A 23634-nucleotide genomic window follows, 5' to 3' on the forward strand; every position below is an offset into this window, starting at 1 on the left:
AGTAACATCCTCCGTGGTCCTCACTCCCTTTCGTTGTAAACGAGTGGGTAAGACAACAAGTAGATCGAAAATAAAAATATTATATATATATATATATATATATACACTCTACAGTGCCACCGAAATCTCGACCGACGTACAGGTGGTAGTGGGTCCCACGGCACAACTGTACTTGGATGGATCCAAATGAGGTAAAAGATGGGGTTCGAGCCTATGAGAGCAACTGAGGTCACATTATTGTCTCCTTGAGTTAAGCTAAGTTTTCACCTGCCATAATAAATACGATAAACATTTATATTTAATATCATGCAGCCGACATGGCTTGTCATTTTCGATTGCCACTATATCTGTCTTAAATCACATCTACCTCATTGGGTGGGCTGCCATAATTAAATACCATAGTGCTGTTGTTGGTAAAAGAAAGAAAAAATCATCCCACTCGAGTTGATCATAAAAAAATATTCCTTTTAATTTGATAGTAACATGATAACGAAATATATCGAGTTACATGACGAACTCGAAGTTATTAATTAGTTTAGTTGGTAAAGACTTTGATCGAAATATTATATTCGGATGTGCCATTCCTTTCTCTCCTCCTCCGTGGCTAAGCACGAGTTACAGGTGATAGCAAATCTTTGCAGGAGTGCTCGATGAGTGGATAAGGACTGAGATCAGAACCACTGTAGAGCAAGCGCTGCTTCGCTGTCCTTAGCTTTTGCTGGATCGTTAAATTCCTCTCTCTCTCTCACCGTCTCCATCTGTCGGTCACGCAATCGGTGTCCAGATTGCTAGAGGGTCCTGCATCTTCCGAACAGTGCAATGGAGTAATTTGATTGCTGCTCCAGATGTTGAATCGGTTTTGGCTTCTTGTGGGAAGAGTTTAGTGGTAGACAACATTGAATCCATTGATAATTGCGCATAACTCGGATCGAAAATAAAATGAGAAAAGTTTTGTTTAAGATGATATATATATATATATATATATATATATATATATATATATATATATATATATGTGTGTGTGTGTACTAATGATACGATAGAGATGAGAGAATTAACATTAGTAGTAATACAAAGAGGAGAAATATGGAAATTCATGAGAACTATGTTCTTGGGGAGAAAAGTTTACCACCAAAGCATAAGCTTCTCTACTTTTGTGCCTCATTCAAGTGCTGATTCAATGAATTCATAAAAAAATGTGTTCTTCCTCTCTTTCTCTCTCTCTCTCTCTCTCTCTCTCTCTCTCTGTGTACAAATAGAAAAAGACGAGACAAGGGGGTCTTATTGAGAGAGAAGCAGCTGCATTCAAAGTAGATCCAGTTCCATTTCTTGACCCTTCTGTTCTTATCTAAAATGCCCTTTCATTCAGGGAGGGGACATTTTACACCAAGGAAATAATTAATTAATTGTGTCTCCTGAATCATATTCTCTCTCTCTCTCTCTCTCTCTCTCTCTCTCTCTCTCTATATATATATATATATATATATATATAGATATATAAAAGAAAAGGCTTTTTCAAATTTTAACTTGAAGGGACCTTTTACACCAAGGAAATGGTCTTACTAGTTTATCTTTTCAGCTGTATTCTGGCACACCATGTGTTCTCTGCTGCTTTTTGAAGAGTGTGAGAAAAGATTCTTGTTTTGTCTTGTCAGATGTCTTCCTCTTTTAATTCCTAACCTTACGAAATTTAATGAAAAAAAATTGCTTTTTTGTTGTGAAGATAGAGAAACCTTTTTTTTTTCTGAATTTAATGGATCTTTTTGGCACAGTTTTGTGATCTACATGATACTGAACAGCCCCTGTTGTCAATCAGTGTGTGTATCTGACAGCTTAAGCTGAAAAGTAAGACCAGATAGAACAGATCTAAGAAAATTTACCTTGTTGCATTAAAGAATGTGGCATGTGAGTTTCTTTGATGGACTCTTGCACTCCCGTGAGAGTGAGACCTGCAGTTATGTCATCTTTTCCATGAGCATACACAGCCCATGTCCATATTGTTATCTCTTCCCCCTGCTTGCTGCAACTCGAAAGCGCCATCCAACCAAATGTAGCTTGACAACCAGTCATCCAGTGATGGACTACCAAATTCTAGTTCAATCCAATGTAGCACACTCATTCTCTCCTCTCAGTCCAAAAATTCCATTCAATATGGAGCACAACATCCACCTCAAGATTCTGTTTTTGCTCAAAGCAGAAACATGAACCTGAACATTTCCTGTTATCCAGAAAAAGGGAAGATTCCATTCTTCAGCACACCTCACACAATCTGATGAGGATTTTGATCAAATCTAATGAATTCTGATATTAGAGACACTCTACTGGCATAGTAAATGTAGCATTTCTTTTAATTATGAAGATACATTTGTTTGTAATTAAGCTCAGTAGCACATGAAAATCCAAGTAAATTCTCTGACTGTTCTTCTTGATTGTAAATAGAATGAGATTGTTGCTGTATGTAAAAATATAGTTGTTTCACATATTTGTAGGTATCTGATCAGTAGAGTGAGAAGAAGGCAGCTGAAAAGAACATTTTACCAGCACAATCAGATTCCAGGGTTAAAAATGGAGCTGAATGGTGAATACCACAAGTGATTTGGTTTCCCTTGCTGTCCTCCTTCCATATGAAGCCAGCCAGCCAGCCTCCGAATTCCTGTAGAAGGTGAAACATTCCCCGGCTTTCTTAGGAACCAGCGTCCTGAAAGATTTACCTGTCAGAACCAAGTGCGGTAATAGGACAGCCATAAAAAGGGCACCAGATTCCAGCAGTGGCCATGCTCACTCAATTCTGCCACTCGGCTTCTCCTCCTCTTCCTACCGACTCGGGTGGAGAAGAGTTCTCCTCTTTTCTTCGGTTTCTTGGTTCTTGGTTTGTTGTCGTTGGCTACTCTGGATTTGATGGAATTGTTGGACCGGTTCTTCTGTGACATGAGCGTCTGAGAAGAATCAAGTTCGACGTGCCTTGCTGCAACTGTTTGCAGGCCGAGATGTGCTTTCCACGCTGTTCCACGTTCTAGCTATTGGAATCCATGTCCGACGTACTACTCGTGGTTCTTTCTTGTCTTTGATGCTTGCTATCCATGGTTTGTCTACCCACTGACGTGAGATCGGTTCTTATGCTGCCTGATAAATGCCAGATGAAGCCTTCCCGTAGTGCGAGTCGATGGTCATGAAAGGGCTCGTCGTTGCATCTCCTGGTTCCGCCGAAGCTCGGCACCGGTCGTCTGCAATGGAGTAAGTTCTACTCTTCTGTGAACTCCCTCGATTTCAGCTCGTAACATTTCGTTTCCGTGTCAAGTTTGGTTCCTTGATCTTCCTATTATTTCTGCTCCATTCTTCTTCCTTCTTCTCTGTACCATTCAATTCTTCGAGCTCTCTGTCTCAGAGCTGTGATTGTGTCAAAGTTCAACATGGTCCTCAAATTAGCAGAGATTAAGAAGCCGGAAATCGCCCACGTCTCCGTAGAGCTAAAAGAGATGAGCGAAGAAAAGGGGGGGAAAAGGTGAATGGAACAAAAGCAACTGGTCCTGAAAGAGTACTTCGGGGCCTTTTTCTCTCCATAAAAAAATGAACTTTTTTGAGAGATGAATCCTTCTGAAGAACTTTAATTACTTACTTCCCTTTGGATGATAAATTACTCTAGATTTCTTGGGGACTCGGAACAATCTTATAGGCATGTTTTTGCTGTGCTACTGGCATCAAGACACCGATTCAGGAGGTAGTGGAATCTGATGCAAGAAGACAACCTTTTCTGTCTTTTCTGTTGCCGGAAAAGGCTCTCCTTTTCTCCGTCTCCATCATTCCACCAAGCTTCTTGTTCATCCTGGTCGGCTAGCTATTTTACATTCTACGAAGACTGTAGCATCCTTACAGTCTGCAGTCTCTTACGGGGAGCGTCGCTTAAAAACTAGTCTGTAGGCAATTATTGTTGAAGTCCTCCATTCTGCATGCTTGGTCTCGATAATGATGCTCAACGACTAGCCAAGAAATTGTAGTTGGAGACGCAGAAATGTCGGTACCAGCACGAACACGGCACCTAAATTGCCTAGGGAAGCACTGTGATCACTGAGGATATCCAAACTCCTCGAGAAGCAGGATTGAAACCTTGCCTCTGCTCATGTCTGATGCAAGCAAAAGAAGTGTTGGCATCACCTGGTAATCCTCTGTTTCGTTACTTCTTCTGCCCTTTTAGATCTGAGACATCCTTGCTGATTTCCTTTGATAAAAATTGTTGCCGAAATTTGAATTCCTTCTTGTTAATCGACCTTCTTCGGTCCGATACTGATTTAACATAGGATTTCTTATGGGTCGTCGGTGTCGGAAAATAGTTACAGCCCTCCAGAAAGACCAGCTCTTGAGTAAGAGTTGGTCCAGCATAATGTGTTTATCTTGAGAGCTTTGACATCATTAATAGAATCAGCTATTCTTCCAGCATTTACTTCTTCTCCATGTTCATCTTCACAACCAATCAGTCAGCCACTAGATAAGTGAGAATAAATAAGAGACGACCTCACCTTAAAGGACCATGCTTTGTTGTCTCCTGAATTATGCTTGGTAAGTTTCTGATTCCTGTAGTATGTCGCCCGATCTGGAAGATCGTTTCATTCTGCTTCTTACATGGCTGTTTTGGCAATTACATTACGAACAATCATCGTCTTCTGTGCCTTCAAATCTCTTCAGCTAATCTGGTATTCGACATATGGTTCAGTGATGACACAGGCAAAAGAAAATCTCAGAAAGTTTTCAGAGTAGACAAGTGCAAGATCCTGTTTTCTGAGAGGAGCTCAAACTGCAAGTTCGAGTCTTTGAAACTCGCGTTGATCATCGTTACATGTTGCACGATTCTAACGCTTGCTTTCTCGCCAATTATGTCCAAGGAGCAGCAGCTTCGCCCAGGTTCCAGGTACAGATTTCTTGGGGCATGGTTCGCTGCTTTAGTCGAGGAAGACCCGAAATATTTAGTTGCTGCATTGCAGGACTCGGCTTGCAGATGTTGCACGGATGTGGCAGACGACGCTCTCGGATCCTCGATACATTTCGCAGTTGGATGTCGAATGGGGCCTGATGTCGAGTGTTCTTGAAGATGTGAAGGCGAAAGAAGGAGATCTCAGAATTGGCTTGCTGAACTTTAACTCCTCCGAGGTCGAGTTCTGGCGGCGAACACTTCCGCATGCAGAGGTCTCTTCTGTGCATCTCGACTGTGCCGACCCAAGCATCACCTGGAAGGTTCTGTATCCCGAGTGGATCGACGAGGAAGAAGAGTACGATGTGCCTAGTTGTCCATATCTTCCTCAGCCCCAAGACAAGAAGGGATCGAGATACGATCTCATCGCCGCCAAGCTGCCCTGCGACCGGTCGGGGAGCTGGACGAGGGATGTCGCGAGGCTGCATCTGCAGCTCGCAGCAGCCAAGCTTGCGGCATCTGCTTCTGCAGGGCGGTCGCAGGTTCATGTGCTACTGGTGACCGATTGCCTCCCTGTTCCGAACCTCTTCGGTTGCAGAGATCTCGCCAGGCACCAAGGAAATCTTTGGCTGTACAAGCCCGAGACCGCAGCGCTGCAGGAGAAGCTTCGCCTTCCGATCGGGTCATGCGAGCTCGCCATCCCGTTCGAAGCACAAGGTCAGCTGTTTGATGAAATTCCTACCGTCACTGAACTCCCAAAGATTCACAAGCTGTTCATGTGCACAGTTCGGATGTACACGGAGGTCGGGCGACGAGAAGCGTACGCTACGATCCTGCACTCAGCAGAGCAGTACGTCTGCGGCGCGATTGCAGCGGCCAAAAGCATTCGTTTGGCAGGATCTGTGAGGGATCTCATCATCCTGGTCGACGGAACGATAAGCGAACGTGAGCGGAGCGGCCTCGAGGATGCAGGGTGGAAGGTGAGAACGATCCAAAGGATTCGCAACCCCAAGGCGAAGCGCGACGCCTATAACGAGTGGAACTACAGCAAGTTCCGCCTCTGGCAGCTCACCGACTACGACAAGATCATCTTCATCGACGCCGACCTGCTCGTCCTCAGGAACATCGACTTCCTCTTCGCGATGCCGGAGATAAGCGCGATCGGGAACAACGCGACCCTCTTCAACTCGGGCGTAATGGTGATCGAGCCCTCCAACTGCACGTTCCAGCTGCTGATGGAACACATCGACGAGATCACGTCGTACAACGGCGGCGACCAGGGGTACCTGAACGAGATCTTCACCTGGTGGCACCGCACACCCAAGCACACCAACTTCCTGAAGCACTTCTGGGCGGGCGACACGGCGAAGAGGAAGGCGAGGAAGGACAGCCTGTACGGCGCCGACCCGCCGGTGCTCTACGTGGTGCACTACCTGGGGCTGAAGCCATGGCTGTGCTACCGGGACTACGACTGCAACTGGGACCTGCAGATGTTCTGGGGGTTCGCGAGCGACGCGGCGCATGCGACGTGGTGGAAGGTTCACGACGCACTGTCGGAGAACCTTCAGAGGTTTTGCCTGCTGCAGACCAAGACGAAGGCTTTCCTGGAGTACAACCGGAGGCAGGCGGCGAAGGCCAACTTCCCTGACGGACACTGGCGGCGGAACATCTCCGATCCAAGACTCCACATCTGCCATGAAAGGTTCTGCTCCTGGGAGAGGATGCTGCTGCACTGGGGCGAGGCGAATTCGTCCAACGCTAGCTCGTAACTTCGACCATCCACGTGTTTTCTCGGTATAATTAGATTAAACATAGACGAAAAGGATTTCTGCTTACACGTTTGCTTACGAGTTGTAATATTTAATTCATGTTCTATTAATGACATTTTGATGTAAATCTACCTTCCGATGTCAAACATATACACGAAGTACGTTACCGAAGTTTTACATGATATAAGTGAAATATCAAATGCCAGGGGGGAAAAAAAAATAAACACGTTGTTCTACCTGTTTGTCGATTGGCGGAGAAGTTGCCCAATTAATGGGCCCCACGTTTTCTATTTCTTTTCATTAATACTATTTAAAATTATTATCGGGGGGTCCCCCTTTGCTCAAGCGCCACGTGTCACTCATGTGTGGACAAAAACATAAGTGCAATGTTTGCCATTGATTGCGTGCGCGGTTTACATTAATGACAGACATAAGTGCCAACAGATGAGCTTTCGCGATGCGGTCAACCCACACGTATATTGTATATATATATATATACACACACACATACGTACATAAAGATAGTATATCGTGCCCTGCACGTGTTAAAAATGTTGCTTTGTCTTTGTTCACTACACTGGCGAAAGACAACAACTCTACTGTTTGCAGTATGACGAGGATAAGATAGCATACACGAGACTTGCCTGTAGTAATTATCTATGTAACTCTACTGTTTGAAAGTAATAGATTCGGAAAGAGTGTTACGAAAGGCATGAACTTTGCATGAGTTCGTTTTCTTTCTTGCATTGGTGATGCACAAACTCAAGAAATTAGAGTTGGGCACACTGACCTTTCTCTTAATTTTCAATGTGGCAAGTTGGAAGCTATATGCATTTCCTCGGTGCTCCGTCCCTCCTCCCATATCACTCACTGTCAGTGAGCTGCTTTGGCGCATCTCTTTGCCTCTCCTGTGCTGAGGAATGGATGCAGTGAAATATTGTGCAGTCCATCTTGGTACTTGCATCTTTCCTTGACGAGGAAAAGCTATGATAAAGTGGAACTCTTCGAGCAGCTCTTTTCATCAACATGTTTCTCGCTTCCGTTTGATTCTGTCCCTCTATAAAGTGTGCTATTTGATGCTGACCACTACCACAACCCTACTGCATGTACGTTATAGACTCGGCGATCTGTGTCTAAGAGAGTAGTAACCTATATACAACGTCAAATGTTAGATGGATGGATAAGGAAGGAGGGAGAGAGAAAGAACTGTGGGGATGAATTCCACTGCAACTTTGCTTTAGATCAGTTGAATGCTTTGTTGGTGATTACCCTAGTGGAATGTCCATCTCTCTTCATAGACTATGGACCATCCCTAGACCTCCAAGCTCCGTCCTTGGGATATGGTCTTATCTTCCCTTTGTTCTTCATAGTGAATGCCTCGTAATCCATTATCTCCTCTCTGTCTCTCTATCTATTGTCACTAAGAAGATATTGAAATATATTTCTAACTTCTGAGAGTGAAGCTTCTACAATGATATCTGGTGATGCAAATGATGTCACATATTCTGTCTAGTCATTAGTTCTTCCTCTCATGGACCACTATTTTAACATCTTGAGTCTCTATCTTTAATCTCATAATGTTGTTCATGATCTGATACAGTCGGCTGCTCATGGAATTTAGATATTTACTTCAGAAGCTTATTAGTGATGTTTCAAGTTAGCATGATAAGGTCAACAAGTTCCATAGATGGATGAGCTTGCAAGCAAAAGAACATATGTTACATTGTCAGTCTCAATCATGTTGGGTATAGAAGAGTTTGTTGTTCACATTAACTCTTAGATCAGAATTCTTTTACTGAATCTGTAATCAAATAGCTTTTCTTGCCAAGGAAAAATGCACTTAAATATACTATTGCTAATGTTACTCTGGCTGCAATGCCATTTGAGATCACATGATGACTTCTCTTCTTAATAACTTCCTTCAATTGACTCTATACTTCTTTCTTCATTGATGGAAACCTTTTTCTTCATTGACATCTTGTGAAAATAAACAAGTATGTATGCTTGTAATGAATGAGATGTTTCAAGATTTTTCCAAAGAGAAAACATTTTTGTTACTTGGAAACATTGTGAAGCTACAGAGATTGTTTGAACTTTTACATATAAGATCCCACCAACTTTCTCTTTGAAAAATAATTATCCTTTTTACCCCAAGCAATTATTGCTTGATGTATGTTTCCCCCTTATCTCTGAAAGGGCTCAGTAGGCAGAATCCATCATGTCAAATTGGCATGTGATGCACAAGTATTAGCAACAGTTTCCTGGGTTCCAGCTATCTTACAATACTGGTTTATGGCCCAAGGCATCATTGGTTGTCACTGCAATTGATCACAAACAATTGTTTGGAACTCCCAAGTCAACATTTTCTTTTTCTCTTTGAATGTATGAGTTTTAAAGTTGCTCTATTGGTTATGATAAGATTAGATGATTGGTGTTAAGGTTGATAAGTACTTTATATTTAAATTATTTGGAAGAGTCTTAATTTACATGTTAATTTATTGATAGATTATAACTTAGATTAGAAATCGAAGTCGAAAGAATATTTAGAGAATTAAAATTTATTTATATAAATATATCCTAAATCTTACGATCGTGATGAGAGAGAAAGACATAGAAGAAACACTTGTGAGAAGGTATGATAACTTTCAAGCTCGAGTCTAAAGTAACTCAACGAAAAATAATTTTTATATTATTTTTTTATATATAAAATTATTTTTTTGTTAAACTTATCGAATCATATTATATCTTACATCGATATTCTTATATATTATTTATTTATTAATATCAGAGAATTTTTGTTGGCTTTGAGTTTTTTCTCCCTTTAGTTAAGCGAAATTTTGATGTGATATAAATCAATAAATTAGCCATAAAATGTAATCTTCGCTTCAGAGAAAGAATGCAAAAGGCATAACGTTTCCTTCATGAACACTTGGTCAATTACAAAGATACTTTGAAATTGAATGATTGCATGTATTCGTCATTCATGCAAAGAAGAATGTATGTTTGAGAGAGAGAGAGAGAGAGAGAGAGAGAGAGAGAGAGAGAGAGAGAGAGAGAGAGAGAAGGATGTCTAAAAAGCCTGGAATCCTTCACGAGGAGCACAGCTGTAGCCTCGATAATTTGGTGTCTTCCTTGTCTTTCTCTACACCCCATTATTCTATTGCCCTCACCATACTCGATTCAGCAAACAGATAAATAGAACGTGTCCCACATCCTATGTCACAAGCTCTACCAAAGTCGTCGTGTAATAAAGCCTCTCTTCCCCTATCACAGCCAATATTAGGTTACATACACTCTTCTTCGTTACTGTTCTTCTTGGATCAACAAAAGCCTCCTCTACCTCCCTATATTTTCTCCTCCTCTCATAGCTTTTCTTTATGGATAGCATCAGCAGAAACACCAGTCGGCCTTGGGATCCGGAGATGAGCATGGGGAGCCAGTTCCTTTCTAATTACATCCCCTTGGAATTGCCATTCCACGCCCACATCCACCCCCCGAGCTTCCCCAGAAGAGGGATGGAAGGGGACCATGAAGCAGATGAGGAGGAAGCTTTGGGCGCCGTGAAGGAGATGATGTACAGGATCGCCGCCATGCAGCCGGTGGACATCGACCCCTCGACGATCAAGAAGCCCAGACGCCGCAACGTCCGGATCAGCGACGACCCGCAGAGCGTGGCCGCGCGCCTCCGGCGGGAGCGCATCAGCGAGCGCATCCGCGTCCTGCAGCGGCTCGTCCCGGGGGGCACCAAGATGGACACCGCCTCCATGCTCGACGAGGCCATCCGGTACGTCAAGTTCCTCAAGCGGCAGGTGCAAGAGCTGCAGGCCAGCCCTCAGTCACACGTGGTTCACGTCGGGGCAGTGGTCGACGGGAACCCGGTCGCGGGTGCGGAGTGGTCCCACGCCTCTTCGCCGTCCTCCTCCTCCTCCGCCATGGGAGCTCCTCCTCCTCCTCCTGTATTAGAGTTTGGCTTCGATGAGCAGGGCGCCCACCACCCGGTGCACTAAGCTTCAATACATGGAAGTGATTTATAACAAAGTACAATGCATAATTGCATGCGAGATTTTGGTGGCTAAGATGTAATGCGTACATCAATCTAGAAGACACACATGAAAGCAATAAGTGTTGTGATGTTCGTAGAACTGCTACATTTGCAATTTGATCATATTTTATGTTGTGTTCTCTCATCTTTTTGTTGTGTTATCGTTCATGTACCGTCACATGGTTGACTAAATGGACTCCGAATCATGATCGAGAGTACCTTTGGCTCACCTACAACTTGTTGATGCTGCTCCCTATGAGAATATTGTATTCATTATCCAATGTTGCAACATATGATTGCAGTAGTGGAAGTCAGCTGAGCTTCTTCCTCGGGAAAGAAGAGAAGCAGAAAAGGACAGGAGGTTGATGTCAACAACAAGCTAAACGATGTTCTTATCCCACCACTAAAACTGAAAGAGATAAGAGAAAACTACAAAAGAATACAATGATCGAAAATGCATATATTATGTATAAGTGAGAAGAAGAATAAAAGTATTTCATGCTTGCGTCGAATCAGAATAGAATACATAATGAGAGAGAACCAAATCGATCAACTTTTGCCCTTCCATTAGAAAGGAACTACGGATACTATACGCATGCATATATATGAACACGAAACTTGTGTCATCCTAAAGAAAGCTATAGCACAGATGTTTGTCTAGACAATATCTTATAAATCCTAAAATCGAGATCAAGTCTTTATCTTTATGTTTTACTTTTCCTTTTATATTATTTGCATCTGCATTTTTCTATCCTCTTTTGTCATTCGGTCGATATTGTAGGATTTGAGCAGGGAAGGACGTAAAATGGCTTGGCAGTGTTGATACCTGCTGCAGACTATTGAATTCAGGACAGACAGAGGCAATCATGCAATGAATGATATCGATCTGCATTCAGGCTTTCTCCCTGGATCTGTCCCCTCTCTCGTGCTGAAACCAACGGCAGTTGATAGGCTTGCAGCACATAAAATAAGAGGAAGGAAGCTGCAGCAGAGGCTACGAAGCATGGACGTCCCATGCCCAACTCCATAGGTGGGGCGAGACCTACTTGCATGGCCTCGTGAACTTAAACATGCCGTGACCACTGACTCCTGCTACCTTATCATCTCCTGATCCTTACACACATTAAAGACATCCACAAGGCAACATAGAGAGAAAGAGAGAGAGAGAGTGAAGTAAATGTTTATGTATACTTTAGCGATACGTTAGGACAATAATGAACATGCGGAAGTATATGTAGATTATGCCGATGACAACGTACGCCAAATGGATATCATGTAAGAAGGATGCAGCAAGGCATAGTGTATCCAGGACAAGTTTAAGCATACGAGTACAGGCTCCGAAGCTGACCTTAGCATCATGACTCCCTATCCACTGAAGCCATAGCTTGCTCGGCAGACCAGGATATACCGAAAGAGAAAAGGGCTTAGGAATAGGGTCATGATATTGATGGTTTTGATGGCTGTTGATATCCTTCCTCATTAAGATAGCTTCAAGTAGCAAAGTTTGTAATATGCTTTGTATTTGGTTACAGGAAAAGAGGGTTTGTGTGCTTATTATGAATGATGTTTTAAGCTGATTAATAGGCATTACAAGTGGAATATAAGATATTATTTGCATGAAACTTCTGCATTGAATAGATGAGGGGGAAGGGAGTGAATCCAGTGAGACTTCAACAAATGTGTTGGAAAATAAACTTAATTAATCATTTTCATCTAGACAATTATGACATGATAAAATAGAGCATGAAAGATTAAAAGAATTGCATATGATATTAAATATATTTGGTTTGAAATTACCCTCTAACTCTCATGGAGAGATAGACTTATGATAAATAGATTGTGGAGAAAATATAAATTAAATGACGGCTCTCTTTTTGAAATAATATAGTTTCTACTTTCGTAAAGAAAAAATAAATATAATACTTTTTATTTTACTTTTAATATTAAAAAAATCATTGGCTTTTAACCCATCACAAAATTGTTTCTTTGGAAACATGAATGGGAATATTGACCTCCAAAAAAATTCATCCATCAAATGGGGCTCTTGAAATGTGCTTATGTTGATATGACACGCTAACAACTTGGGCTATCAAGTTTCTCGTTCTTGAAGCCCACTATACTTTGCCTAATACATGATCACAAAAGTATTGACGATTCATGTAACACCCCGTTAATTTATGAGATTAATTGAGGTATTATAATTCGTCGATGAAAATAGCTCCTACTCTTGTAGTTCACCTTTGTTAATCCTACAAGTTACATGTTTCCACTGAACACACTTGTTCATCTACAATTAACACTACAATGATGGATAATAATTATTTTTTGGCCAATTCGATCCCGAAAATTGAGAACTATATCCACCATCGATTTGATTACCAACAATTCCTTTGACTTAGTATACATTTCCACTCTCCGTAACACATGTAAGCTTGATATGAAGATGACTTTCTAGATAATGTTCATCCGAGTAGGAGCCATGTAACAAAGATGCATAAATGTCTTTTTTGTAAGTCATAATTATAAGGTATAATGAGCATAAATATCCCTCATCTATTAACATTGGAGAAGAAAAAAAAATTAGACAACATCTTCTCATGTCATTTACATAAAGTATATTAAGGATCAGTTCAAGGTGTCACTTTTCATTCTCATCGATGGAGAATTAACTTTTGAACTATCCATCAAGCAAGAAGACAAAAACAATATATATAATGAATAGAGATGACTTTGTCCTACATGTGTCTCGAGTTCTCTTCATTGCATCATGCTTTGTATTATGACAAATGCTTTGTTAGGTAGATAATTCTTGTCTCAAAATGATCAAGCCTCTAAAAGTTAATCTCAAGAGCATCAACCCTCATCAAGCATCCCAGGAATTCCACCACTGCTCATCCTTCAGGAAAATGCCAAACTTAATACAAGTAAAAGTGTCCACCCTATGACACTTCCAAAAGAAATGTAGCATGTGACAAAGCCACTGATGCTTTTTTGTACAAAAGGTGCCATATTGCAAAAGTATGTGAAGTGTGGTGCAATTCTTCTAGTGATGTTCACAAGGTATCCTCCAATCAAATGAGAAAGAAAAGTATAGATAAGATGATAGTAGGCACCCACAAGCAAATTGGACACCAAAGGATACAATGGGAAAAAAAAAGAAGAAAAGGGTATCTTCTCATAAAGGAGATAGTACAAAAGCATCAAGAAAATATTTATATTCTCAACTATAGAAGAGAAATATTAATTTAGAAATTTGTTTAAATGTACAAAAGCATCAAGCAAATTTGATCATTATGTCATGATCCAAATTAAATAGACTAACTAATATATCAATAATACTCATCAGATAGTTATAAGTCAATCTTAATTTTATTTAGTAAAATTAATCGAGATGTTATAATATATTTATATTTTATATAAAATTTAATTTTACTTATAAATATTTTTAATAAATAAAAATAGATTAAAATAGATACTCTCATCCAATTTCATGTAGATATAAATAAATAAATAAATTTATTTATTTATTTATTTACAAAGTGCTACCAAGTATCATACATATCTTGTGAAAAACAGGTCAAGAGTATCTTTCCTGGCCCCACAAACTTTTGGTCTCTAGAAGCAACCTGCTATATCATTGATACCCTATCATCATCAATACTTGACTCCAACCCCTCCACATATATTACTATCTTCAAGTGGAAGCTAATTCCTCTTCATCATGCAGTGTTAAGCATTCAAACATGGACCTCTAAATGTATACCATTGGCCATCAAACACCAGCTCTGTGGGTGTCATGCAATCAATAAATGTGATGTGCATCATGCAATGGGCAATAACTGGATTTTTAGCTGGTGAAAAGCCTAGGAGATTAATGACATCATCATGGTTATTATTATCTCACTTTTTCGATAGATATTCTCTGATTATAATATTTTTTAAAAATTAAAAAATATATTATATTATATACATAATGTTGATATGTAGATTCGAATATAAGACATGCCATTTACGTAATAATATACTAATCAATTTGGATCTCTCGATACATCTTTTTAATCATAGTATTAAGAATATAGTCCAGAATAATATATGTTAGATAATTATTCAAGTTATAAATAAATAATCTACAAATGAGTGCAAAAAGGAATTAATTTTTCCTCCATCATATTTTTCTCCTTTTTTTTTTCCAAAATTATATATATTCTCCATTATGTAACACATCATATTTCTAGATTTTTCCACCTCCCAACTTACTTATGTTCTCTGAATCTACAACAGGGGTCAAAAATCTCCCGCTGCTCCTTATTTAATGTGTATGTTTCCAAGGATGACATCCATGGAGGTCATTCTACAAGAAAAAGAACTGTGAACTTGTTGAGCCAATTGCACCCTTCTGTGGCCACTGCATCTCCTAAACATTGGAGGTGGACTTTTACCACCTTGGTAGGCAACTCTGAAACAAGTTGCCATTTGGATGTGATGTTTATGGTTGACTAATATTTTCATCCACAAAGAGATCTGTCATCACACTGGGTCAACCATCAACATGTTGACCCTCCCTGATGAGTAATGTCTTCAGATCTCAGAAGTGCTGGGCTCAAAGTTCAACAAAGTGTGGTTGCTTCTTGAAGCTTCAGTTTCAGAAAGGCTTGAGATGCTATGATGCATGAGGAACGCATCATAAAGAACGAAGCCTAAGTTTAAATCATATAAATGTGACATTAAGATCTAATTACACATACTCTAATGAGAAAGGACTAAAAATAACTATTTTCATAAGTCAACGAACAATTCTAAACCACATTGGATGTCCCTTTTAATCTCCTCTCTCTCTCTCTCTCTCTCTCCCAAGGCACCAAAGAACCACTATCCTGTGGGCTATAAATGAGTGGGACAATATTTTGTGGGCCACACGCACAGGTCAAAATAAGGTGGGTCCACAGCTCCTCTTCTTCAATCAGGACTCCAGCCGAGGCATCACACCAGTACCAAACTCAAGTCTAAATGTACTCACTGTACCCCTCCTTGAGCCTCCTCCATTTTTGTTATCCTATGCGCGTAGGGTGGAGGTTTTTGTTTTCTTTTAATTGAAGCAACACCATGAGAAAGGGTGTGCAGGTCATTGATACGTTGGAAGAAGACCTATAAATTTCATGATTAAATGTGATAAGATCATACTGATTATTTTTGCAAGAAGACCTAAAAAAAAGTTTATTAAAACCTTTGGGACTATTTTGGGTATATAAGTTGATACAGAGAATAATGTTGATCAAATATATGGTCTCTGTTTAAAAAAAATATTTATTGCTCGCATAGAGAAAAATGTCAAGTGAAGATTATTAAAGGTAATTAAGTGTTGTCTCTTTCTAGAATATTTATTTTCTCTTTATAATCAGATATAAAAGTTTATTTTTAGCACAGAGATATCATTTTTCACTTCTCATACTCATACTTTATCTTTCTCGAATTACTAACTTGGGCATTAGAGAGATCGGCTTAGAAAACCTCTCTCGATCTCAATATTCATGCTAGTGGCACTTTAGGATTTTGACGTTTTCACTTTAGCAGCACCTTGAACAACCTTGTGTGCACATGAGTTTAAATCGCATCGAGTTGGTCAAGATATCAATAACATCTTTCTATAATATTTTTGACACTAGAAAGAGGACTCAATGTCAATGAAATGCTCACCCATCAATTCTCTTAATAAATGCCCGAGCAAAGAGTTTTTACCATAAACTAATATAGTACTTTCACATAGGGGATAGTAGCCACTATTTTTGCATATTGGTGCATCTATCTCAGAACAAATAATAATGAGATATTAGTACCTATTCAACAACCCAAATCTCTCATCCCTAGGGACGGCCTCGAGCCACCTATTTATTCTCATTGAAGTGTTTTTAAACCTCACTCATTGAGTACATATGCTAACATATATGAGACAAGTCATTGCTTCACTTTTTCCCTAATTGGCTTAATAAATAGTGTCACTAGCTCACCTACGGTCCATGGCTCCATCGCCACTAGGTTTCTTGATTAAGCACAATGCCAACATCTAAGGAGTGTGCGAGGCCTCTCAAACCATTGGTCAAGGAGACACTTCAGTCCATGATCGTGGAATTCAACATACCGCATTAGCCTTAATCTACCTTTCTTAAATCCGAAGCCAAATCAATGAACTTGACCGAGGACTTCTTGTGAATCCCACTATAATAAATGGATTGACATTTGGAAGAGATGCAATAATAGCTCTGGCAGTCAAGAGGGGAAGCATTGGTTGACCCTACCTTGGGTTAATCACTGTTCAACCAAAAATCAAAGAGGAATCAATTTCAATGAGCTTTTATCTCGAAGGTGTTTAATGATAATGCCAATCTAATCTAGCATATTTTAGCTTTCCACACCTATATATTATTATATGACATCTCGGATATTCTAATGTGTCACAGCTTCCGGGCCATGTTAAGAGGCTAGCACAAGAAGAGTACACTCGTTTGAAGTCGCTTTCCATTTACTATTTTCCTTAGTTGGGGAGAGAGTTTATACTTCCCTTTTTTGATAACATATGCTCTCAGCCTTCAGTAATAACACTCCTCGAACTTAGGCAGGTGGAGAAAGAAACGCTCATGGACTTTGTCAATCAGTGTGCAAATGAGATCTTAGACATGGTAGATGCTCAAAGCAAGACGGGTCATGATCAGCTCTGACCCTAAAATCACTTTGATGAAAGAGAAATAAACGACCTGAGCTACCTTACCCGAGTTGACTACTTTAAATATGACTAAAATTGAAGTCTTCCTCCAAATAAAATAGAAATGACTCTTATGAATCTCTCAACCAATGAAGACCCGTGACAAAAAAAGATAAGTTCAAATACTATCAGTTTCATCAAGATTATAGCTACGACACTGAAGAATGTCGCAACTTGAAAGAGTAAATCGAAGTGCTTATATGTTAGAGACATCTTAAGTGGTTAATTGGAAAGTAACGAGAACCCTTACCACACCCTTAGAAGCCAATAGAGAGATACATTGATACCATTATTGGTAGATCCACCTTAGAGAGACACCTCCTTGGCCTATAAAGCTTATGCCCAAGCTATTACTAAAAAAGTATACGAGGATGAAGGGTGACTCAAAAATAATCTTTAAAGAGGAAGAGGTAGAGTACTTTGATCGAATCATAATGATGTCTTAGTGGTCTTTGTGAGCATGATCAATGCCCAAAAGAAGAGAGTCATTATCGACATAAATAGGTTAGTTATTATCCTCTACTTTGATGTTTTTCGTAAATTTAGACAATCAGCTAACGATCTTACTACAATGACTTTTTTGTTAATAGGGTTCACCGATGACTCCATCTTGTCTCTCAAGATTGTGAGTCTATATATCACTTTCTTGATATGAGTTATGTTCCAAAACAATATTGATTAAGTTCATGAGAGTGAATATACCCTCGATGTATAATACGATTATAGGTTGACCCACACTGAATAGATTGAGGGCAGTAGTATTGACTTATTACATGACGATAAAGTTTCTAATGAGGACTGAGATTGAAAAACTAAAAAATAATCTAAGAGAGTCGTGCTACTACTACTTAATGATAGTATCCATACTAAAGAAAACCTAACCTAAGGTACCACCCATAAACTCATAAGACTTGGTCAAATCTACCTTATATATCAAGTAGATAAAGTCAAGACAAAGCTCCACTCAACCAAATTATCATGGTCGGGATGACCCTTCCCTAGAAGAGTCGGGTGTAGCTTATCAATTATTTTTTTGGAGAATTTTGCTCTATTTGCATAGTCACCGAAAGACATATCGAGAATCTACCCTAACATAGCTCAACATTACTTGGACATTTCAAGGCTTCATAAGTTTATGTTTGATCTCTAATAAATATTTAATGATGAGGTAGACAAGTTTTATTAGGAGTAGGGTTTATTACCAACTTATAGTATTTCTAATAGATCGCCAACGTTATATTCATTAAAAAATTAATATATATATATATATATATATAATCTATTGATTAGAGAATGATTGATTAGAATATTATTACTTGATATGATAATTACTAAATCTATTGATTATAAATAAGATGTTAATCGCTCCTCTAACTGTGACCAGAATAGATTAACTCCATTATTTTTCATAATCAAAATGATTCACTGTGCTAGACGATAAAATTTTTATGAGATTTGTCGGTGAGACTGGGAGTTGGCATATTATTCCATGATTAGTACATTATTCCCATAAATGTCAGGTTCAAGTTTTTATATATATATATATATATATATATATATATAATATGTAATGAAAATAAAAAAAGAAAATGTGAGATTCTACTTGGAATTTTAGGGAGTTGTGCAATGAATGGAAAGTTGAGATGGGATGATGGCGACGTTCGAGTGGGCGGCCAAACAACCTGACTCTTCATATTTATCTATTTAATATATATATATACTATATCTATATATATTACATAAGTGTATAAATGGTGGAAAGCATATACTTCTCCTTACTCCACGCGCACAACCGGACGTGGCCCACCGGGACGCACGAAGTTAATGAGAGTTGGCGGCGCTCACCTGTCCCAGCTCAGACACGCAACATCCTTTCCCCTTTCTCCTATGGAAAGCCACGTGGGCCACCCAGGTGTCAGGCTGATGTCTGATTCCCAACGAAGGTGTTTTCTGTCCTTTTCTTTGACACTGAATCATTCATTGCGTTTCTGGCTCTCTCCAGATACTTACGCATTTCACCAAATATGCCAACGTACCGGATGGGTCCCACTTGAGTGCTGCATCGCGGTTCGCGCTTTTTCTCAAATTAAAGCGGAGGGAACCGTGCGGGTGCGTCGAGATCGAGTATGCCTTCTGTATTCCTGTCTCTCCACTTCACGGAATGGACGCGACCGAGACCAGAAAGCGCCTCACTCCTCCTCCTCCGCCACTTCTCCGCCCTTGACTCGTAGGCAACAATCCATCGCAGCTTTCTTCCTACAGAGAGAAGAAAACCGACCCCTAAAGTAACCTCCACCAGCCCCATCTCACTGTTCTTATCGGGAAGCGGCATCCTTCGAGAAGACTCGAATTGTTTTGGGAGTCCTACATCGGCTTGGTTCTCTTCTCCGTGCGAGCGGTTGAGACCTTCTGATATACCCAAACCTCCTTTGCGGGGAGGTCCCCTCTTCCTTCTGGTTTCATGGTTGCTTCCTCTTCCTTATGGTGAGGAACTCTCTCATCTCTCGTCTCTTCGCGACAGCTTCTTATGATTTTCAAATTTGTGGTTTTGATCCAAAGATCATTTCTTTATGGTGGGTTTGTGGGTTTCTTTTCCGGAGTGGTATCTGTTTTGTTGCAGACTTTGTTGGAGTTTTGTGTCTGATGAAGTCATCCAACTTGCTTGTCTTGCCTTTTATTGGAGCTGCTTGATTTCATCTCTTAGATATTTGTTATTCTATTTATTAAAAATTGCATCTTTTTAGAAGAATTTCTGTTTAGATTTTATTTTATTTTCTGTTGTTAACATTTGTAAATTGATTTTATTGCCTCATTCGGAATTTTTGGGGTAATGTTTTTTCACATTCTTTTTTATGGGATTTCCGTTGTTATAAACGAATCATTTCTTCTCAAAAAAAAAAGAAAAAAGAAGAAAATCCCAGTAGCTCTAACTCTCGTGCATGAAATTGTCATTTGGATTTCGTAGATGAACGATTTTGCCTATGTGTTTTAAACACTTGGATCATATTTTGCGTTGACAGTGGCTTTTATGGATAATTTTGCGACATGTATCGTAAAGAAGTATGTGAGGAAGTGAACTATCAAATCTGTCAAAGCACATATTTGGTCTGTTCAATTCTTGAGACATAAGACTATATTGATGACTTGATTGAGGAATGCCTCATGTTTATTTTCTTTATTTTTTTCCCTTTTACGTGTGCGATTTGGTTCGATTTTTTCATGATGTTATTTTTATCGCTTTCCTTTTTGTGTGTAAAGAGAACTATGTAAATTAATTTCTTCCTTTACCTTTTCAAAAACTTCCTGCAGGGTCCTCTTGTAACCGATCCCTCAAGTCGGAGATTATGCTTTTGTAGCATCTCCCATGCAGCTGCTTTCCTATGTTTTGTGTTCATCCTTGGGACCTCCTTTGTTGTATTTGATTATGAGGAGGTATGATACGTTTTCCAACTTTGTTTTTGTTTTTTCTTATATTTTAACATCCAGTGATTTATAGTCTTAAATTTAGCTGACTATTTCTTTTTTTCATACTGAAAGACTTCTGATATATAATTTTGTTTATTAATGACCATGAACTTCTCCTTATAACTTTAGTATTTAAATCAGACAATAATATTTTGGTGTGCTCCTCTGCCTTTAAAGGCTGTGGATATAGCAACATCATGGTCTTCTGTGTAGCAATCATATAAGACTTCTATGCTTTTATTAAATTTATTTTTTATGTTATGTTATGGGAGAAGCATATTCTTAGTCATTAATACCAAGTTATTCACTAACTACTTGCCTTTGTAAATTGTAATATTGTAATTTTATGGACATAATGTTTTTTTCCTTATTGCAGAAAGTGTCGACTGGGGCATCAACTGACTTTGTAGGGATAACTCGAGGCACATCAGAGATTGGCCTATCAAACTTGCAGGCCCGTCAAGCTGATTCATGGTCTCATGACACCAATTTGGGGACCACCGGGTTCAACTCATGCAAGGTTATTAGCTACGGTGCTGGCTTTGAATCTGTTGAGCATGTTTCACATGAAAAATCATACTTTCTTTGTCATTTATACCCTTGTATAAATAAATATTTTACTTTATGTTCTTATGATTTCAGTGTTAATGATTTTCAGCGTACATGCATATCTTCGGGAAGTGAACCATTGCCAAAAGGAATTGTTTGCCAGACATCAGACATGGAAATGGTGCCTCTATGGGGTCCTCCAAATGGAAAGGTGTACTACATATTTATCTCATAGTTTTATCATCTTGTTACCTAGCTGTTGAGTGTAAGATCGTTCAAGGTATTAACCAGGGATTAGTTTTTCCAAATGGTGGATCCTGGTAATGTTCTGACAGGATCTGTATATGCTGGCATTATTTGTAACGGGTCTGTGCTAACTAGCACAAGTTCAATACCTGACAAAAGGAGTTCTAAGACACCATTCCGCCATAATGGAGCACAATTCATGTTGCACAAACACTAGGATGATAATGTGCAATTTTTGGGATCAATATATTGTCTGTATCTATCAGCCATCATCTTTGAATTTTGGGTAGGCCATTGTGTTGTGCAATTGCAGAAATCTGGACTGCAGCAAAAAGTATCTGTTCTATGAGACTTGTAGTTAACTGTGATTCTGTCGAAGAAGATATGATCTCTATTTTGAATAAATTGTATATCACATTTATGTTGAAGTTTACTGTGATGACGTCTATTCTTGCAAATTTTGGGAACAGGAAAATAACATTTTGCAAAAGAGCTTATTGGCGATGCCAGTTGGAATTAAACAAAAGGAAATTGTAAATCAAATCATAATCAAGGTAAAATAAATCACTGTCTCATGAATCTTTTTCTTGTTCAAATTATTTAAATGGTTATAGTTTTAGCCAAATTCTTTATCTGTATTCTAGTTTGCTTCCAGTGACTTCACTATAATTCTTTTTCACTACGATGGTGTTGTTGATGAATGGAAAGACTTACAATGGAGTGGCAGTGCTTTACATATTTCTGCAATCAATCAAACAAAATGGTAATTTATTGTTCCCAAAATATAGCTGAAATTATACACTTGAGGTGTGTAGCTCATTGGAAAAACAATAATATGTTTTGCAGGTGGTTTGCTAAACGCTTTTTACATCCAGACATAGTTGCACCATACAAGTATGTCTTCCTATGGGATGAGGATCTTGAAGTGGAAAATTTTCATCCTGAAAAGTCAGTGTTTGTTCTTCACCATTTCTTTGTTCAGGATATGAAAACTAGAATTGTATCAGGATCTTAATGGTTGAAACTTTATTCCTAGTTTAAACGACAGATGTGATTTTAGAGAACTGAGAAATTTACATTGAATTGTCATATAGTACTGGTTAACTGGAGCTTCTTGTCATTGACTTGAGTTCTTGAAGCTTCTTGACTTGAGCATTTGTAATGGACTTTGAAACTTTATGAATAGCTTAAGTCCATGTTGTATGGCTTGGATTAATTTGTTCAGTAGTTGTACTTGGCTGTCGTTTAACTCCTGCAGATACTTAACAATTGTTGAAAGGGAAGGCTTGGAGATATCACAGCCTGCACTTGAGCCAGCGAAATCTAGGATTCACCATCAGATTACTGTTCGTTCAAGGAAAGGAGATGTACACAGGTGCTGTTGTGTCCCCAGTAGAACTGATCAATACTATGCTATTTATTTTGTTGCAAGTGGAATCTATTCCATACTTCTGGTATGTGATGTCTACTTCTCATAGCATTGGCAATCATGAGAATAATTTGTTTGAAAAACAGAAGGATGTACAAGTTCAATGGTGGCAGCAAATGTTACCAGAACAGTAGTGCTCCTCCGTGCACTGGGTGAGCTTCCTTTTTCCTGAATGCGTATTTGTTGAATTTGGATATCTAATCAGTCATATTGATATACTTTTAATTTTTCTATTGAAACAAAGACTATCCTTCATCCTTTAGTGAAGTTAGTTTGGGTTAAATATGATAACTATTTTAAATTTATGGTCTGTGACCTTCATAATCGTACAGGGAATGGTCATTTTGTCTTGATCTTATCCTGATAAGTAAAACATAAAACTTTGAGTGGACCTTTTTGGATATTTGCTAATTTCATTGCACATGATAGACAAAGAGGTTGCAGGGGATATGTATGTATAGTTACACGGTTTGC

General features: G+C 39.2%; 3 protein-coding genes across 5 annotated transcripts; all 3 read left to right on the plus strand.

Moving 5' to 3' along the window:
• The first annotated feature begins 2546 nt into the window (after positions 1-2546).
• LOC135671627 (putative UDP-glucuronate:xylan alpha-glucuronosyltransferase 3) lies at positions 2547-6851 on the plus strand. Of its 2 annotated transcripts, XM_065179843.1 has the most exons (5): positions 2547-3038; positions 3138-3234; positions 4709-4903; positions 4977-5620; positions 5690-6851. In XM_065179843.1, exons 2-5 carry the CDS (start codon positions 3164-3166, stop codon positions 6670-6672), a joined length of 1893 nt encoding a protein of 630 aa, XP_065035915.1. In that variant the 5' UTR covers positions 2547-3038; positions 3138-3163; the 3' UTR covers positions 6673-6851. The 2 variants fall into 2 exon arrangements, with proteins under 2 accessions (XP_065035915.1, XP_065035916.1); XM_065179844.1 differs by lacking the exons at positions 2547-3038; positions 3138-3234 and adding an exon at positions 3391-4155.
• Positions 6852-9951: 3100 nt separating this feature from the next.
• LOC135671610 (transcription factor IND-like) lies at positions 9952-10990 on the plus strand. Its single transcript, XM_065179811.1, has one exon. The coding sequence runs from the start codon at positions 10050-10052 to the stop codon at positions 10677-10679; it is 630 nt and encodes a 209-aa protein (XP_065035883.1). The 5' UTR covers positions 9952-10049; the 3' UTR covers positions 10680-10990.
• An 8635-nt stretch (positions 10991-19625) lies between these two features.
• Positions 19626-23612, plus strand: LOC135671612 (uncharacterized). 2 transcript variants are annotated; one of them, XM_065179815.1, is made up of 9 exons: positions 19628-19955; positions 20781-20903; positions 21313-21456; positions 21595-21696; positions 22202-22285; positions 22376-22494; positions 22578-22679; positions 22990-23106; positions 23247-23612. In XM_065179815.1, exons 1-9 carry the CDS (start codon positions 19953-19955, stop codon positions 23314-23316), a joined length of 864 nt encoding a protein of 287 aa, XP_065035887.1. In that variant the 5' UTR covers positions 19628-19952; the 3' UTR covers positions 23317-23612. The 2 variants fall into 2 exon arrangements, with proteins under 2 accessions (XP_065035886.1, XP_065035887.1); XM_065179814.1 differs by lacking the exon at positions 23247-23612 and having other exon boundaries at positions 19626-19955; positions 22990-23240.
• The last annotated feature ends 22 nt before the right edge of the window (positions 23613-23634 follow it).

Source organism: Musa acuminata, unplaced genomic scaffold, assembly GCF_036884655.1.
Source record: "Musa acuminata AAA Group cultivar baxijiao unplaced genomic scaffold, Cavendish_Baxijiao_AAA HiC_scaffold_1144, whole genome shotgun sequence".
NCBI classification, from domain to species: Eukaryota; Viridiplantae; Streptophyta; class Magnoliopsida; order Zingiberales; family Musaceae; genus Musa; species Musa acuminata.

Excerpts from the sequence above, each read along its gene's own strand:
- LOC135671627 (XM_065179843.1), top strand. The coding sequence starts at position 3,164 with ATGGTCATGAAAGGGCTCGTCGTTGCATCTCCTGGTTCCGCCGAAGCT. Across the intron at positions 3,235-4,708 it reads CACCGGTCGTCTGCAATGGA|TGATGACACAGGCAAAAGAA; the intron begins GTAAGTTCTACT and ends CATATGGTTCAG. Across the intron at positions 4,904-4,976 it reads CAGCTTCGCCCAGGTTCCAG|GACTCGGCTTGCAGATGTTG; the intron begins GTACAGATTTCT and ends GCTGCATTGCAG.
- LOC135671610 (XM_065179811.1), top strand. The coding sequence starts at position 10,050 with ATGGATAGCATCAGCAGAAACACCAGTCGGCCTTGGGATCCGGAGATG.
- LOC135671612 (XM_065179814.1), top strand. Across the intron at positions 20,904-21,312 it reads TTGTATTTGATTATGAGGAG|AAAGTGTCGACTGGGGCATC; the intron begins GTATGATACGTT and ends TCCTTATTGCAG. Across the intron at positions 21,457-21,594 it reads CCGGGTTCAACTCATGCAAG|CGTACATGCATATCTTCGGG; the intron begins GTTATTAGCTAC and ends AATGATTTTCAG.